Below are 19903 nucleotides of genomic sequence, written 5' to 3' on the forward strand. Positions count from 1 at the left end.
CACACACACACACACACACACACACACACACTCATGTTTAAATATCTTTATGGTGGTTTTCAACTGAATTATACTGTATGTTACTGAAGATCATGTGACTATTGCTTATGCTGTTGATGCACTTTTTAAACTAATTCTTAAACCTAAACCTGAAGGAAATACATCAACTATATCAAGAGCTCCAAAAACTGCAGATCATGAAGATCATCCTAAATTAGAGTAAAAACAGTATTTAGATGCTCACTCTTGAATTAAATCAGATTTGATATATTTTACAGATCTGCTGGATTTTTACAATGTAAATCATCCATTACAGATTATTTGCTCTAACTGTGAGATGTCGGCGTGTACATCTCTTTTAGGAAGGCTTTTGCATTTTCTGTAATAACTCCCTTTTCCCTTTATTTTCACTCCTATATCTTTTTGCATGCCTTTTTCTTCCTGTAATTCATTCCTTTTGTCTTTAATCATCTTTCTCTTTTCCTTTTTTTCGGTTTAAGGATGGTAGAAGTGGACATGGAGACATTTATATAAGCGATATTGACCAGGAACCTCCATATCAGCCTCAGAGTAATAAAGTAGTAAATTAATAATAATAATAATAATAATAATAATAATAATAATAATAATATAAAGTAAACAGTGAGAGGAGCAGAGGCAGGCTGCTCTCTGATCAGAGGTTTATTACAGTGTATTAATGGAGGACTGATCCCACCCTGCTGCAGACTCTCTCCAAACAAGGAAACGCCACTAAACCCTCCGCTCTATTACTGATTACAGATCAGAGGAGAGCAGGAACACTGCGGTGATAACCGTCATTACAGCCCTTTACCCATAAACCCTCTCTCTCTCTCTAACTAAACTCAGGACCACTGTGTATCTCACTGGACTTTAGAGCAGTGGAGACGTGTTCTCTGGAGAACAATAACTGTCTGACTGCACTGTGCTGAGTGTAAAGTTTGGTAGAGGGGGGATCATTATGATTGTGGTGTGGGACTGTTCTTCAGGAGTTAGGCTCCGCCCCTTAGTTCCAGTGAAAGAAACTCCTAATGCTTCAACAAACCAAGAGATTCTGGACAATTTCATGTTCCCAACTTCATCGCCTACATCTAGGTTATAGAAACTGAGCAAAAATAGTCTATAACTACAGAATATAATAAATACCGACCTGCCGCTGTCTCCCAGATCCAGAAGAGTCTTAACTAAGTATCTGCGCTTAATCGTTTCTTCTTTATAGATAAAATGTTTAAGGACCGTAACAATGGGAATCTGAAAGATCTGAAAACGTATGCATTGAGTAAAATGGCGTAAAGTGTAAAGTTTACAAAAAAGTGACACCTCCTGAAATCAGCACAGTGAGAAACTGTAATATAGCACTACTAGTAATCTGGACACACTGTTAACTGGAACATTTACTAAACTAAGGCATTACTCTGTAGATAGAATAGAGTATAGATACTCAGGTTTAATAAAAAATACTTCTGTAGAAGTTATTAATAATAAGATTAAATAAGATTAGATAAGAAATGAATAAGATTATGGAATAATTTAAATCATTTGTGATGTTAAAAATGCTAGATCAATGTGTGTGTTTATAAAAATGATAAAAGCTGTATAGTCTGTATAAAAATATGAAATAGTATAATGTGTAACTATATAAACTGTTGTTTGAGAAGGATTTGAAGTTTTTTGTCTAGTTTTTTGTTTTTTTGGAAAATGACTATTGTTCTTAATTATTTTTGGGATAAAAGGGGCAGATATTATAAGATTTTTTTCTTCTTTCTGCTGCCTTTCATTTCATTTGTGATTTGCATATTTTTTTCTTCTGTAAAAATGTTTTTTGTTTATAATGAAATGAATAAATCTTCTAAACATAAACATTAAGAAGTATCATCTTTAGTTTTTTACTCTTTAAGTAAAAGTGTTTTTTAAAAAAAGTAATGGTTTCAAAACTACTTTTAAAGTATAAAAGTAACAGGGGGGTCACAGTATAAACCAATAGGATTGGGAATGGTATATGTTTATACTTCTCTACATCCAATCACAATCAGATTCACTCTATCTGGATGGAGAGATTTATCTGGATAGGAAGAAAGTTCAGATAATTGTGTGAAAATGTAAAATAATTACTCCTGTAAAGAAGAGATAACCTACATTTATACTTAAGTAATATAAACTATTTAAGTAAAGAGTATTAATAGTACATGACCAAAGTATAACCCCTTAACACACATACAGTGTACACACACACACACTCGTACACACCCTGTTGTAATCTATAGGAAGATCACTCACCTTTGGACGGAGTGCTGCTCTGATCATCCAAAGAAGCTCCGAGAGGAGTCCTGCAAACACACATATACACACACAACTCAATACACAGTTTAACACACTAATACATACTCACACACACACAGCAATACATCAATACTATATATACACAACTACACAATTCTATAACAGCTTAAAACTATTTAATATACACACTAATACAGAATAATACCAATTAAAAGTTTGGAAAACCCCTTCTTATTCAGTGTTTTAAGTGTGTTTCTGTATAACAGAGGAAACTCTCGCTCTTCCTTTCCTGTCTTTGCGATGACTGCACTTGAGGATACTTTCAAAGTACTTGAAATTCTTCTTTTTTGAGATTTACTGACCTTCATTTCTTCTAAAATTTTAAAATGTTATGTTCTTGTCTTCTCATAACCTGGATTCGAACATTACTCAAATATTCACTATTCACTGTATACCTGTAACTCTACCTCTTCACTACTTTACTTTAACTGATGCTCTCTCAGCCTAACACACAAACACACACACACACACACACACACACAATAAGGAAACATACTACAGGCATTAGCATACACACACACTGTTAGCATTGCTAAAGCTAAATGTTTACTGGGGTAAAAAAACACACACTTACAGAACACTGCCGTCACTCTCCGCCGAGACCTTCATCCACACACTCGCCTGCAGCTACCCCACACACACACACACATTCACACATTCACACACACACACACACGCACACACACACACATTCATACACTCACACACACTCTCACACACACACACGCGGGTAATGAACGCACGCTGAAGCCCTGAGCTCTGTCCACGTTACACAACACCAGAGCCGCTGTAGTTCCGGACACAGATCAAACTCCAGCTCAGAGACTCCAGCACTGAGCGTACGTCCACTAAACGTCCAGGACTGAGACACCCGTATGTCCCTGTATGTCCCCTGTCCCCACAGCACTAATAATACGTCCTCTGTGTCTCCAGGACAAAGTATACATCCACCAAACTCTCAAGACTGAGTTAGCTTCCTTTCCCTTTAGCTAAGAGCTAACCGTACGTCCCCTGTCCCTCTAACTCTGAGCGTACGTCCTTAGTGTATGTCCAACAACTGTCCAGAACCTGCAGTATGTCCACCTCACCCTACAGCATTATGTGTATGTCCATGCATATGTCCTGCAACCATCCAGTACTTAGTGTATGTCCTCAAACTGTCTAGAAATTGATGTATATCCAGTACTTAGCGTACATCCACCAACCGTCCAGAATTTAGTGTACGTCCACCAACGTCCAGAACATCCTGTATGTCCACCGATTGTCCAGTATTTAGTGTATGTCCACCTGACCCTACAGCACTATGTGTATGTCCATGTGTATGTCTACCAACTGTCCAGTACTTAGCGTACGTCCAGCAACCATTCAGAAATTGGTGTATATCCACCAATTGTCCAGTACTTGGTTTATGTCCAACAACTGTCCAGAACAACTGTATGTCCACCAACTATGCAGTACTTAGCATACGTCCCCCTGCCTGCACAGCACTGAGCAAACATCCACCAACCATCCAGAAATTGGTGTATATCCACAAATCGTCCAGTGCTTTTTTTACGTCCACCGTCCCTCCAGAACTGAGTATACGTCCCCTGTCCCTCCAGTACTGAGTATACGTCCCCTTGTCCCTCCAGCTCTGAGAGAACTGCAGCACTGCTCTGATAAGACGGAGGCTCAGGGAGCAGCAGTGATAGTGAAGGAATGCTTTATTGACTCAGTGAGCGACACGGAGACTCAAACATCAGCCCCCAGCTGCTCACGCCATGTTTATCCCCGTCACATGAGAGCAGAGAGACATTTGACTAAACAATCCAGGACATCGGAAAACACCTAACATCTAAACACAGCTTAAATACACTCATCTTAACTCGGCTTAAACACACTCATCATCAAAAACAATAGATACACCCAGGAGGAAGCGTGGGACTGAGATAACGCTCTTCAGAAGGAAGAGAAAAGTTATCAGGAACAATAAATGATTATAAATTTAGACTGATCTCAGCATGTAGAGAGTTGTAGAGGTTCCTAATGTTGCTGCAGATTGTGCAGGAGATGAATAGGAGCTATGAAAGAGCGGCAATTGCTAGACAGCTGAAAATATTACACTGTTTATACTAGAAAAAATTGTAATGGAAATGGGATGTAGTTCTTATATATTTTTTGTTTTTATGCAGTAGATGGTGTTAAAGATATTTTTTTTCTGTTTCTAGGTCTCCAGTTCAGTAGACTTAACCATATTAATGTTATTTTTCCAGATAAAAGTTTATATATTTTTTTTAACAGAGTGAAAAATCTTAAAATACAATTTCTTGCATTATTTTTGGAATACAGAGCAGAAAACAGCGTTTATCAATAATAATAATACGACTAATAATATGACTAATTTGGTTATTCCAAAGCCCTATCCGAATGTGATTAGTTTCTTAGGGGTTTTGGGGTAATTTTCTCTTTTATGGGGTTTTTTATCCTCTGTGATTTTATTCCTGTCCAGAACGATCATGTAGGTGTTTTTCTCAGACGTCCTCTGAGAAAATTACAGGCTGAATTATCTACTGTTTTTCTCTGAACTCCGTGCTCCTCCGGTAATTTTAGTCCCGTCCGGACGCACATCTCTGAGTTTCGTCTCCTCGCCTTTAATAAAATAGATATTTGTCCACTGCCGCGCACCGTAATTAGAGTAAACTTTGGGCGCACCACGGTTTCCATGGAGATCCACTTTAAAAACACAACAGTGAGTGGAAATGGAGGAGCTACTGAACTCTGCGATAATGTCATGTGACCGAGAAAAAGAAGCCTAAAAACTCACTGCTCCTCCTGTTTTTTCAATTGCAGTATGGATGCAGGAGTTTTATCACTAAAGAGTAGAAGTGTGAAATATTTTTTAACACAGACGAACCCCTGAGAAACTAATCCCATCCAGAGAGAGCTATAGTCATTTAGATTTTGTAATTAATCCCTGATGAGCGTTTTCATGTTAAATGTTCTAGAAAATACCATAAATCCCATTTAGAATTAGAGTAAAAAGCAGAGGTAACAGCTAAACTCTGCTGCAGTTCTGTAGGAGTGGTGTGTATAAGAATGTTTGTGTTTATATATAATATTACAGTATGATCTGAAATATGAGCAGATTCTGAACAGGATCTTATGGTGTTTGAGCTGTATGTTCTGTAATAACTCTGTTTTATGAGCTTTAAATAAGAGCTGGCCTTTGGTCGGTCAGACACAGCATTTTTACACCTCCACGGCTGGTTTCAGAAACATGGAGCCTCTGCACAGATTATATTTCACTTTTAAAACAACAATGTTAGCAATAAAGGACTTTATACAGGTTCTACACCAAGAAACGACTCCAATACACCCTTAAGCATAACATTATGACCACCTTATGACCACCTCATAACATTATGACCACTTATGACCACCTAATAACATTATTACAACCTAAGCCCAAAACATAAACTGTGATTATGTGTCTGAGCCTACCTTGCAGAATCCAGCTACAGTCAACAACAGTCTTAGCAAGCTGGAACAAGGAATAATATTAATTGTGAATAAGAAACATTTAATATTTAAAACAAATGTAATTGAGACCCATAAAGCAGGAAAAGACTAGGAGATGATTCTGTTTCCAGCTTGTTACAGGTTCACAGGTTCACAGTGCACAATATTCTTAAAACATGGCAGTTCAGGGGATCTGTGGCAGTCAATGCTCCGGTGATCCGGTATAGCGCTGCTTTAGTCCGGTGGAGGAGTGGGAGGGGAAGAACGATAGGATTTTGGTTTTTCTCATGAATATTCATACAAGCAAACAAATCGCTTCTAATTGGCTAGCAGCACTGCGACACCAGAAGGTAGCGAGACGAACAACAGTTAGAAATGTTTTAAAATAAAGACATTTTTACACTAATAACAGTCTTTGCAATGTCATATGTTACATTATATGTTACAACATGTGTAATAATGCCCTGCTAAGTGCAGCTCAGCCTATACTGACCTAGTCTTAGAGTCTCTGTAAAACACCAAATCCACCGGAGATCCTATTTAAACCTATAGTTACACACAGAGGTGGGTAGTCCAGATCCAGAAAGTAAAAATCCACCAAAGGGTTTTGTTAAAAAAAAAAATGTTCCTCCCCTACTCATGAGGTACTGTATATGCAGAAAAACAGGCAGGTGGATTAAAGGACATTTAGATGGTTGTATAGACTGGTTATATAGAATTACAATTGATAATGTAACAGAGCAACAGAGGGAGTTCTTCACAATTTAGACTGTGCTCACATGACCTACTAAGCTGGAGGTAGAGCGAGGCAGAGCTAGGAAATTTTACGTTTTTGGTGCTAAATCCTCACATAGGAACAATAAATGTATATATATATACATATATATACATATGTATATATTTTTTTAGGTTAGAAATTGGGTCCAGCTCCGGCTCTTGCAGATAATCTACATTTGAAACTTGACATAATGAGTTATAATCAATATTGTCAATTATGTCGACTAATCGCTGCAGCTCTACGTTACAGTAACTAACAACAGACAACAGTAAATGTATTTTAAAGTGTATTTCTACCAATTTTTCACAGTAGAACAGAGAGAAACAGCTAGAATCTGAACTCTGGAGACTCTAAAGCTTCTAAAGAGGAGAAATTCTCCACTTTTAACACCAGAGCCTGAGCTTTTAACATCTCCCTAACAAAATTTACAACCTGCCGCTGAGGATTACCCAGAACCACCCAGCCACAGAAACAGAGGAGACGACTTTTAACACCAACCTCCCACCACTCTGTTTAACCTAGCATCAGACATTCAGATCACACACACACACACACACACACACACGCTGCATGCATTTGAATGGGAAAGTCCTACCTGCACTCTCTCAGCCAACTGGCGATTTTACTGGGGATGGGTCCTAAAAGCAGCGAGAACAAAGAGACAGAGAAACACATGTAAAGGAAGTGAACAAAAACCGTGATTAACAACCCGAAACCCCGACAGCAGCATCCTGCCCACATTCACACAGTAAAACCCTGCAGTTCCCACTCTTCTGCAGGAACTTTAACCCCTACAATCACAGTCCCGGCCTGAAAAAGTGCTAATTATCGTATTTTATCATGTTTTAAACACAAATTAAAGGGAAATTTCATAGCATTTACTTTATGAAATCATGTGCTTTGTGTCGGTTATACATAAACTAGATTAGATTCAACTTTATTTACAGTTTAAACTTTATTAAAATCACAATAAAATGGTTCAAATAAAAGATTATATAATTTTTCCTATATTTTTCCAACATATACTACCTGTAAAACATTTTAGTTAGAACACACCCAATAGCTTTCCGTTTATCTTAAGCTCTTCAAGCTGAGTGAAAAACCTTAAATGGTACAAAATCCAGAGAGTTAGCAGTAAACGGCCAGGCATTTAAGAAAAACTGAGCTTTGGGAATAGATGTTAAATCATGTAAATTTCTAAATTCTTTGTCTATTTCCTACACCTTCAAATAGACTCTTGGACTCTCTGGAGAAAACTGCTACAGGAAGACGTCTGGCTGACCCACATGGAAATCAGTTTGATCTATTTTTAAGGTTTTATATATATATACACACAGCTCTGGAAACAAATAAGAGAGCACTTGAATATAACCAAGAGGAAGATGGATGATCACAAGCCATCAAACCACCAAACTGAACTGCTTGAATTTTTACACCAGGAGTAAAGCAGCATAAAATTATCCAAAAGCAGTGTGTAAGACTGGTGGAGGAGAACATGATGCCAAGATGCATGAAAAAAAAACTGTGATTAAAAAGCAGGGTTATTCCACCAAATATTGATTATTTCTGAACTCTTAAAACTTTATGAATATGAACTTGTTTTCTTTGTATTATTTGAGGTCTGAAAGTTCTGCATCTTTTTTGTTATTTCAGCCATTTCTCATTTTCTGTAAATAAATGCTCTAAATGAGAATATTTTTATTTGTAATTTGGGAGAAATGTAGTCTGTAGTTTATAGAATAAAACAACAATGTTCATTTTACTCAAACATAAAGCTATAAATAGTAAAATCAGAGTAATTAGGAGGTACATTACCTGTCTCTGCTGGACCGGGTTTGTGTTCTGTAGCTGGCGTGGGCAGCAGCTCGTCCGGACTCTGCTCCTCCGTCTCCGGACTCGGCCAGGAGTCCCGGCTCTGAGCCCAGGCCATCCTCTTCAGACTGGCTGTCTTCCAGGGGTGCTGCCTACCGGCCGGGGACAGCTCACACTCCTCCATACCTTCACAACACTACAGCGGAGGAGCGCTCACCTGCACACACACCCAGAGAACACTCGCTATCAGTGGTGGGAATCACAGGGCGTGATGTTATAAACGATGTTATCACTATACCCGATATATCCCGAGATATAGGAGGATAAAATACTCCTAAATAATCAAATACGAGGAATTATAGATTTATTGGTGTTTTAGTTTCACACAATTTAACAACCAATATTCTTCGCCACAAGTTTTTTTAACTATATACATTTATATACAACTTTAGTAAGTTAAGTAAGTAATTGGGGGCGGGGCTTAGGGAGTTAAGAGCTCAAATGCAAAAGAGAGAGCGCAAAAGTGACTATATGAAAGAGTCTATGAGAGAGAGAGACAGTGGTTGTAGTAATGTAGTTATTATAATAATCATAATGAATATTTTTTGTTATAAATGCTATTATTGTGTCTGTTATATATGTTCATATCATTGTTGTTATTTGTTATAATGCTTGGCAACACTGTAACTTACAGCCATGCTAATAAAGCTACATTGAAATGAATTGAGAGCGTGAGAGCAAAAGTGAGAGACCGTGAGAGAGAGAGAGAGAGAGAGAGAGAGAGAGGGAAAGAAAGAGAAAGCAATAACAAGCGCGAGAGAGAAAGAGACCAAAAGAGCAAGACAGCGAGAGAGAGAGTGCAATAGAGTGCGAGAGAAAGAGAGAGCGCAATTGCGACTATATGAAAGAGTCTACGAGAGAGAGCTAGAGAGACAGACAGAGAGAGACTGTGAGAGAGACTGAGAGAGAGAGAGAGAGAGAGAGTGTGTGTGTGAGAAAGAGAAACTGCAAGAGAAAGAGAGAATGAGAGAGACAGTAAGAGAGAGAGAGCGTGCAAGTTCAACTATTTAAAAGAGAGTGTCTATAGGGGAGCGTGAGATTAAGAGAGAGATGATGGAAAAGAGAGAGAACGAGAGAGATAAAGGGAGAGAGGATGAAGGGATGGAGGGAATGTAAGGAGTGAGAAAGTGAGGAGAGCAGGAAACGAGTGTTTAGTTGAGAGATTACGAGTCATTTCCTGTGGTCAGCAGCTATTAATAGACTGCAGCTATTTCCAGAATCATTTTCATAAATAAGCAGGAAGATACTCTGTTTATTTTCACACACACACACACACACACACACACACACACACACACACACACACAGTACACACACACAGTACACACACACAGTACACACACACAGTACACGCACGGCTAAGGAAACAAGGAACAGCTGACCAGGAACACAAACACAGCACTAAATGATGCAGCGTTTGTCTGCTTTTGTTTGTTTTGTAACTACAGATCCTAAATTGTAATAAAATGTGTGTTTTTGTGTGATTTTTTTGTTGCTTCTTGGTAATAAATCTAATAACTTTGTAAAACCTGTAAATTTCCTTTTAAAAATGAAGCCACATATTTAAGGAAATTGCGTTTGTGGGATGAGCAGCAGATTAGAGCTGCAACTAATTATTATTTTGGTAGTCGATTAATCTGATGATTATTTTTCGATTAATCGTTTAGCCGATTAGTCAACGATTATTTCTGCCATGTCCTCCATCTCTGAAAACGATAAAAACAGCTTGAAACATAAAACATGAGATATAAAAGGCATTTAAATGTCTGGAAGTTGTTTAAAAACGTGGAAAGTGCTGATATTTAGTGATTAAATATGTACTCTGTTGTGTTTGGGCACTTTTGGAGACACAAACTGAGTTGAATGCAATCATTTACTCTTTTATCTTACAAATTAATGATTAGTTGACAAAAATAAATTTGTATTCGACAAATTTAAATCATCGACGCTGTCGATTATATCAAATAATCGTTGCAGCCCTACAGCAGAGCTCAGTATATTGGGGGGAAAATGAGCCAAAACCTCTTCTCTCAGCCACTTTGGGAACAAAAAATTGAGCTTTCTGTTTGTAATTGTTGCTTAAATCGACCTGAACTTTAAAGTTTGCTACCAGAGCAACCAGCACCAACATCTATGATCATCAAACTGAGCAAAATCAGCAAAAACAGGCAGAATTTTACACATTTTACCAGCAAAACTGATCTAAATGTACAGCAGTTTATGGCTCTGATTTTATAACACTGGAATATTATTTTAACATTGTTTGTTATGAGATTAAATGCTTTAATGCTTAAATTCAACAGTAGAAATGATAAATAATGGGTGTAGAACAGAGAGGGATGTCCCAGAGCTAATCTATACCCTGATCTGACTGAGATCTGAGAGCTGAGTCATTTAATAAAAAGAAGATCCTCAGAAACCTGATCTGATCAATACTGCGGTTAATTTGACTGCAGCGTAAAAACACACAGAGAGCATTCAAATAAATAAAACCACCTGTTTATACAGCAGACTCTGAAACATGCTGCAGATATCACGTAAACAACTTGTGAAAATGAACTTTATTCCTGCAGTTTCACTTTGAGAAATGAATTAAATGAACAAGTTCTTTCTTTCATTTATTTTTTTTCTTTTTGTTAATTTCCAATTTACCTATTTCCCCCCCTAAATAATAAATAAACTAAACAGTCTAAACTAACCTTTTTGTCTTTCTTCTAAAAGTCAAAGCAATTACAAAACTATTTAAAACAATTAAAAAATACTTACGCAACAATGAAGATTTTCAACATACCAGCTGACAAACAAATAAAGCACATTACATTTACCTCAGCAGAGCTATTCTAATCACGAACGTACTTTAGTAGCGCCAATAGAGCAAAGTATTGATATCACAAAATACATATTATTTTCAAATGATTGCCATACATTGTGGATGTGTCGTAAAAATATGGGAGATATATGGGAGACATAAAGGAGACTGATGAGACTGATGAGAGACATATGGGAAAAAGATGAGAAACACATGAGAGGCAGACGAGAGACGAAAAACAGATGAGAGACAGATGACAGAGGAGATACAGATGAGAGACAAACGAGAGACAGACAAGAGACTGATGAGACAGATGAGAGACAGGTGAGGGACAGATGAGAGACAGATATAAATCAGATGAGAGACAAAGAAGTGACTGATATGAATCAGATGAGAGACAGACGAGAGACAGATGAGACAGGTGAGGAAAAAGATGAGACAGATGAAAGACATGAGACTGATGTGAGACTAATAAAAGACTTATGAAAGACTGATAAAACAAATTAGAGAATGGAAGACAAATGAAAACAGATGAGAGGCAGGTGAGAGATAGGTGAGAGATAGATGAGAGAGATGAAATCGAGATGAAGGACTGATGAGAGACTGATGAAACAGATTAGAGGCAGATGAAAGACAGATGAAAGAGTAATGAGAGACAGATGAGAGAAAGATGAGAGGCAGATGAAAGACAGATGAAAGAGAGATGGGAGACTGATGATAGACTAACAAGAAACTGACGAAATACTAACGAGAGACTAACAAGTAACGAGAGATGAATAAAAAACATACTAAAAACTGATGAGAGTCAGAAGAGAGACTGACAAGAAATTGATAAGACATATAAGAGACAGTTGAGAAACATTTGAGAAACAAATGAGAGACAGATGAGAGACAGATAAACAGACAAGAAACAGATCAACAGGTGAGAAACAGGTGAGAAACAGGTGAGAAACAGGTGAGAAACAGGTGAGTTTGTGAGGTACGGTGGATTTTGTCCGGGTGGTAAATAGTTCAGGTAGGCAGGTAAACACTGGCTCTGCTCCTCCTCTTTTATTTACACAGTAAACAGCAGAAATACGTCAGAGCTTTTGTTTCCAGGACTCTTATCTGAGCGTGGAGCTCAGGCTAATCTACAGCCAGCCACTCCGAGCAAGACATTCATCCTGATACAGAGGAAAAGAGATGACTGAGAAACGAGGGAGTGTAGAGTAATGAACACAGTCTGATTAATCACAGTCTAATCCTGATCTGATACAGTCCGGATTAATCAGTGTTTAATCCACATTACTGTCAATCTCTCACATTTATAATGACTCCAACACACGGAAGAAAAAAAGTCTTGGAGCCCTACTGTACTCCCTGCATAAGGTGTGTCGTGATGCTTATTGCTATCTTACACCCCAAAGTTGAGTATACTTAAATATCATTTGTTTTTTGCATACGGTTACAATGGGCACAGTTAATCCTATAATTCAATGAGACACAGAAACGGAGAAGAATCACTTTACTTTATCTTTATTGGATAATATTTATTGATCTACACATACAGAAATGTAATGCATGTGTAATGCATGTGTAACGCATTTGTAACGTGTGTGTAACGCGTGTGTGTAACGCATGTGTGTAACGCGTGTGTGTAACGCGTGTGTAATGCATGTTTAATGCATGTGTAATGCATGTGTAACGCATGTGTGATGCATGTGTAATGCATGTGTAATGCGTGTGTGTGTAACGCGTGTGTAATGCATGCGTAACGCATGTGTAATGCATGTGTGATGCATGTGTAATGCATGTGTAATGCGTGTGTGTGTAACGCGTGTGTAATGCATGTGTAACGCATGTGTAATGCATGTGTAATGCATGTGTAATGCATGTGTGATGCATGTGTAACGCATGTGTAATGCATGTGTGATGCATGTGTAATGCATGTGTAATGCGTGTGTGTGTAACGCGTGTGTAATGCATGCGTAACGCATGTGTAATGCATGTGTGATGCATGTGTAATGCATGTGTAATGCGTGTGTGTGTAACGCGTGTGTAATGCATGTGTAACGCATGTGTAATGCATGTGTAATGCATGTGTAATGCATGTGTGATGCATGTGTAACGCATGTGTAATGCATGTGTAACGCATGTGTAATGCATGTGTGTAATGCGTGTGTGTGTAATGCATGTGTAACGCATGTGTGATGCATGTGTAATGCATGTGTGTAATGCATGTGTGTAATGCATGTGTACCGCTGAAACAGTTCAGACGTAGAGAGTTGTAGACGTTCCTAATGTTCCTCCTGTGATAATCAATCCCATAATAACTCCAATATTCTCAGTTAAACCCAAATGGAAGGACCTAGAAAAGTATATATTTATTCATATTAATTTTTATTTATCATTTTTCTATTTTTATAGAGTTTGTGAGAGAAACCAGTCTGTTGAGTTTTCAAGTCATTTTTAATTTTTGAAGTTTTTTTTTTTTTATATTTTAAAATCGTGTCTTGTTCTCGTAAACCCAGTATCATAGCATCATATATTTACTTATTCTGTCTTATATTATCGTGCAATATATTTGTCTATAGTGTAAGTTATTATGTGTATTGTTATTGAGTGTATTGTGTATAGTGTATATACTGTAAAGATATGTGTATAGTAGGGGTGGGCGATATGGCTCTAAAATAATATCACGATATTTCAGGGTATTTTTGTGATAATGATATACTTGGCGATATAGAAAAAACAATAAAACAATTAATTAATTTCAGGAATATAGAATAATAGTATAACAGTATAATCATAATGTGGCAAAATAAATAATATAGCATAAAATAATATAATGCAGCAAAAAATATTGCAGAATATTTAGTGCATGCATATAAACTGCAAACTAAAACAATTATACAATAAATACACCTAAAGCTTCACAGTAAATAATAGACTACTTTTAAGACAGAACAGCCCTATTATCACGATATGGATTTTTAATATCATGATATTTCTGTGTCACGATATATTGTATACGATATACTATTGCCCACCTCTAGTGTATATCTTTTTTATATTATATTTTATTTTAATTTTCTTATTTTAAATATTGTTCTCTGAACATTGGTGGGAATCTGCACCCAAGTTTTTCACTCACATGTACAACTGTACTCTGTGTCTCGTCTCGTCTCATGAGATGAGTGTCTCGTCACACCCCTAATTGGGATTGCACACATTTTCTGGTTATCTAAGTAAATATTATCATTATAATCATCATTTATTGTTCCAGGTAACCTTTAACCTCCTTCTGAATACTGAAATCAGACACGTCCTCCTGAGTGCAGCTATTTACTGATGAAGATTGCATACACACACACACGCTCACACACTCACACACTCACACACACACACGCTCACACACTCACACACTCACACACTCACACACTCACACACTCACACACTCACACACTCACACACTCACACACTCACACACTCACACACTCACACACTCACACACACACACGCTCACACGCTCACACACTCACACACTCACACACTCACACACTCACACACTCACACACTCACACGCTCACACGCTCACACGCTCACACGCTCACACGCTCACACGCTCACACACTCACACGCTCACACACTCACACGCTCACACACTCACACACACCAGCTCTTGAAGTGGGACATTCTCTGTTCTCTTGCAGAAACTGATACATGTCTTCTTGTATAAGAGAGAAAGAGAGAGAGAGAGAGAGAGAGAGAGAGAGAGAGAGAGAGAGAGAGAGGAAGTGGAGAGGGTGTTTTGTTCTGTCGGCTCTATAAACAACTGTGTGAAACCCTCACTGCTCTAAAACACTACTGACGGAGAAAAAGTGAAACAGTGAAACAGCAGCGCTAAACTACTGCTGCTCACAATGATACATTCAACTAAATAGGCTATTCTACATGTTAACGCTGCATGATAAATCATATTCTCATCATGATCACAAAACCAGTTTTTCTGACTCATCAAAAGATCTGTAATAACATCAAGAATACAGCATAACGCTCGTGCAGATTGCTCATGTTACATAACAGGGCTGGAGGCAGAGCGAGGCAGAGCAGCATAGAGAAGGAGGTTAGTGTGGACAGTGTAGAGTGATTGTAGAGTGTGGTAGCGTGATTTAAAGCTTGAGTAAAGTAGGGTGAGGTAGAGCAAGTTAGAGTAAGAGCATGATTGAAGAGTGTGGTAGAGAGAGGTAGAGTGAACATGAGTAAGGTTGAATGTGATAAGAGCGAGGTAGAGCAAGCTAGAGTAAGGAAGACTGAGGGTAGAGTGAAGTAGAGTAAGGTAAGATGATTGTAGAGTGCGGTAGAGCGAGGTAGAGTGAAAGTGAGTAAGACAGGATGAGGTAGAGCGTGGCAGAGTAAGGTCAAGTGTTTTAAGAGTGAGGTAGAGAGAGGTAGAGTAAGTTAGAGTAAGAAAGGGTGAGATAGAGTGAGGTAGAGTAAGTTAGAGTATGGAAAAGGTAGAGAGAAGTAGAGCAAGTTAGAGTAAGAAAAAGTGAGGTAGAGAGAGGTAGAGCAAGTTAGAGTGAGATAGAGAGAGGTAGAGGATGATTGTAGAGTGTGGTAGAATGAGGTAGAGTATGGAAAAGGTAGAGAGAGGTAGAGCAAGTTAGAGTAAGGAAGAGTGAGGTAGAGAGAAGTAGAGCTAGTTAGAGTAAGGAAGAGTGAGATAGAGAGAGGTAGAGCAAGTTAGAGTAAGGAAGAGTGAGGTAGAGAGAAGTAGAGCTAGTTAGAGTAAGGAAGAGTGAGTTAGAGTAAGGTAGAGTGAGGTAGTGGTCCAGTGAACGCTCACACCAAACTTTTTCTTATCCTGGATAAAATGAGTACAATCAAACACTCAAACAATCAAAAAACGCTAAATAACCTTTAAATTAAACTTAAAACCTAACATTTAAGATCTTAATTTATCGTTTTTCACATCAATATCAGGATATCCGAAAGTGTTATACATCACTCTAATTTTCTTAGCAAATAGATATAGCAATAAAGTATGATTAGCCAGTGAGACTTTGTTTGAGGGAGGGATCTGTACTTATTGTCCGTGGTGAGTCAGCAGATGAGCAGGAAGATCTAAGAACTTTCAAATAATGAGTTTTGTGCTTCTATAACAGTTAAGACTGAACTAGCTTGTTTGTGTTGAGCCATTTAGCACAAGCTAACACTAGCATGTGGTAAACGCTCAGCATAAACATTTGCATAAAAGTGTCAGAGCCCTTAAATGGCTCGTTCTGAAAGAGACTTAAACTGATAAGAATAGAGCTGTTAAGATCTTTATCTTTAGGTAAGAGTGATTTTTTGGAAAAAAATGTAGACCTAATTTAACTTGTGTAAAATATATGGTGGTATAATATGTCCTGTTTAAGGGTTTAAAACTCACATGCTGTAAATACAAACAAAAAAAAACACTGAACAGTTTAGCAGAGCTTCTAGCTGTTCTTCACATTTCAGCATTTCTCTTTTTATTATCAAGACAATATAAAAACATCTGCATGTGGACGATGAGTTAGCACAGCTCAGTAAAGCTTCCGGCTCACAGAGTGTCCATCACCCAACCCTGACAGAGCGGAAACACCACGACAAGATACTGACGGCTCATCACAAACCCAGCGATTAAATCCGATATATATATTTATAACTTACAAAGAGAAACTATATAACTTTATAGACTAATCTAACATTTATACAGCTCTGAAAAAAAATGAGGAGATCACTTCAGTTTCTGAATCAGATTCTCTGATTTTTCTATTTATAGGTTTATGTTTGAGTAAAATGAACATTGTTGTTTTATTCTATAAACTACAGGCAACATTTCTCCCAAATTCCAAATAAAAATATTCTCATTTAGAGCATTTATTTACAGAAAATGAGAAATGGCTGAAATAACAAAAAAGATGCAGAACTTTCAGACCTCAAATAATGCAAAGAAAACAAGTTCATATTCATAAAGTTTTAAGAGTTCAGAAATCTTTGAATATTTGGTGGAATAATCCTGGTTGGTTTTTAATCAGTTTTTATTTTCATGTATCTTGGCATCATGTTCTCCTCCACCAGTCTTACACACTGCTTTTGGATAACTTTATGCTGCTTTACTCCTGGTTCAAAAATTCAAGCAGTTCAGTTTGGTGGTTTGATGGTTTGTGATCATCCATCTTCCTCTTGATTATATTCCAGAGGTTTTTAATTTGCTAAAATTAAAGAAACTCGTTATTTTTAAGTGCTCTCTTATTTTTGTCCAGAGCTGTATATCTTGCATTTTAGCTTTTTAACCAGCTGAATACCATCGATAAAATTAAAGAAAACAGTTTTCACACATATTGATCTATTTGGTTCTTACACAGACTTTTAAAAATTATGTTTAAACTTATTGAAATTACATTAGCCGGGTATACAAAACAAGTGATCCATTGAAATTAATAAGAATAATTTAAATTTAGCTTAAATCAAAGAGTTTTAAAGTAGCGCTGTCAGCATAAGCCAATTGTAGCAGGGTGGCTAGCATGCAGTAAATATGTCAGCATTTAGGGGTGGTCGATATGTCCCCAAAATAATATTGCAATAGTTCAGGGTATTTTTGTAACACCAATATTCTTGGTGATATATATATATATCGTAACAACAAAAAACTAGCATGCATAGTTGTTGCATATGAACTGCAAACAAACAATTAAAAGAAAATACAGCATATAACAAAAGAAAAAAGGGAACATCACAATATTAAGTTTTTTTTTTATTGTTTTTAAAAGTTTTTGCCGATATTATTGTGTGTATCATATGATATATCACACTCCTAATTGGCCGATATATTTTAATTCCAATATCATTGTACATCTCTAGTTAGTACTCAGGTAAGAAGGTGTGCTGTATCTGTACTCACCTGTCATCTGATAATAATTTTATAAGAGTTTTTTAAATCCAGTATGAATCTGCAGTAGGGGTGGGCAATATTATATTGTATACAATATATCGTGACACAGAAATATCATGATATTAAAAATCCATATCGTGATAATAGGGCTGTTCTGTATTAAAAGTAGTCTATTATTTACTGTGAAGCTTTAGGTGTATTTATTGTATAATTGTTTTAGTTTGCAGTTTATATGCATGCACTAAATATTCTGCAATATTTTTTGCTGCATTTTATTATTTTATGCTATATTATTTATTTTGCCACATTATGATTATACTGTTATACTATTATACTATATTCCTGAAATTAATTAATTATTTTAGTTTTCCTATATCGCCAAGTATATCGTTATCGCAAAAATACCCTGAAATATCGTGATATTATTTTAGAGCCATATCGCCCACCCCTACTCTGCAGCCTGTGTAATTTGTACAGGTCTGGTTATAATAATTTGTGTCTCCTCTTTTTGTGAAACTGGACAGATGATGGTTTTGAGAGCAGATCTGAGGGCTGGCGGCTCCACAGCGCAGTGCTAACAGCGTCTGAAGGACTTCTCAGATGATCTGTTACTGAGATTCATTCCTGCCTGACAAGGAAAGCTAAATATTATGAAAACCCTCACAGTCTCTCCGAGAGAACAGAGGAGCGTCCCCCCGCCAGCCAGGACACGTCTCATCTACTGTCCTTCCTGTCCCTCCGAACAGAGACTCCGCCGGAAACCGTACACACACACACACACACACTTACACACCCGCCAGAGTAAATACTCAGAAATGATTACACACATTAACCACCAGACAATGCCCACTGACACCAGCGCCAATAAACACATGATAAAGTGTGTGAGCAGACCTTTATTGTACACAGCTCACACTCAACCGCTCCACATTAAAATAATAATTTACACTATTTACACTAGTGCACTCAATCTGCTGAGACGTGTTTAGAAACTCAAGTTTAATCTCTTTAGTTTTACACGCTGAAGCTACGGCTCAAAGCTTATTTACTAATGTAGTTAACCAGTAATAAAAGCTTACAGCCCTAAATCATCACACACTCTCCTCAAACTCAAACGTATAGGTGTACAATACATTTAAAATATATATACAGCTCTGGAAAACATGCTAAAAATGATGAGTTTCTTTGATTTTACCAAATTAAAAACCACTAGAATATAATCAAGAGGAAGATGGATGATCACAAGCCATCAAACCACCAAAATGAACTGCTTAAAGTTATTCAAAAGCAGTGTGTAAGACTGGTGAAGGAGGACATCATGCCAAGATGCATGAAAATGGCGAAAATTAACTTGTTTTCTTTGCATTATTTGATATATATGTATATATACATTGACTTTCATGAAAATTAAAATCATTTCCTCCTCCATTAATGCTGCTGTTTTTGAGTTAGAAGGTGTTAGCGTTAGCGTGACAGCAGTGATATGCATGTTAATCAGTAGAGAATAAATATTTAAGCAGTCATTACGCCTCTACATGATGACTCATTGATCCTGCACCTGAAGCTCAGAGTGATTATTCAGACTCTTCATGGTCAAAACAGCAGAAATGCAGCTTCTGGAAATACAAGATTTTAGCATGACTGCAGTGATGGATTGAATCCTTTTCAAGATTTAATCAATGAACCA

The 19903-nt window shown here is 37.2% G+C and overlaps 1 protein-coding gene across 3 annotated transcripts in view; it reads right to left on the reverse strand.

Annotated features, from left to right (window-relative positions):
• Window positions 1-19903, reverse strand: part of itprid2 (ITPR interacting domain containing 2) — an 85444-nt gene that overhangs the window by 38575 nt on the left and 26966 nt on the right. For 2 of the 3 annotated variants that reach the window (XM_049484837.1, XM_049484836.1), the window contains exons 2-4: window positions 8450-8663; window positions 7230-7272; window positions 2296-2345 (exon numbers count right to left, since the gene is read on the reverse strand). In XM_049484837.1, the coding sequence (XP_049340794.1) occupies window positions 2296-2345; window positions 7230-7272; window positions 8450-8630 (274 nt within the window). In that variant the 5' untranslated portion in view covers window positions 8631-8663. Of the gene's footprint in view, window positions 1-2295; window positions 2346-2932; window positions 4093-7229; window positions 7273-8449; window positions 8664-19903 lie in introns of those variants that run through there. The other variant, XM_049484838.1, reaches the window with a different exon arrangement.

The sequence above is a fragment of the Astyanax mexicanus genome, chromosome 11 (assembly GCF_023375975.1).
Source record: "Astyanax mexicanus isolate ESR-SI-001 chromosome 11, AstMex3_surface, whole genome shotgun sequence".
NCBI lineage: Eukaryota > Metazoa > Chordata > Actinopteri > Characiformes > Acestrorhamphidae > Astyanax > Astyanax mexicanus.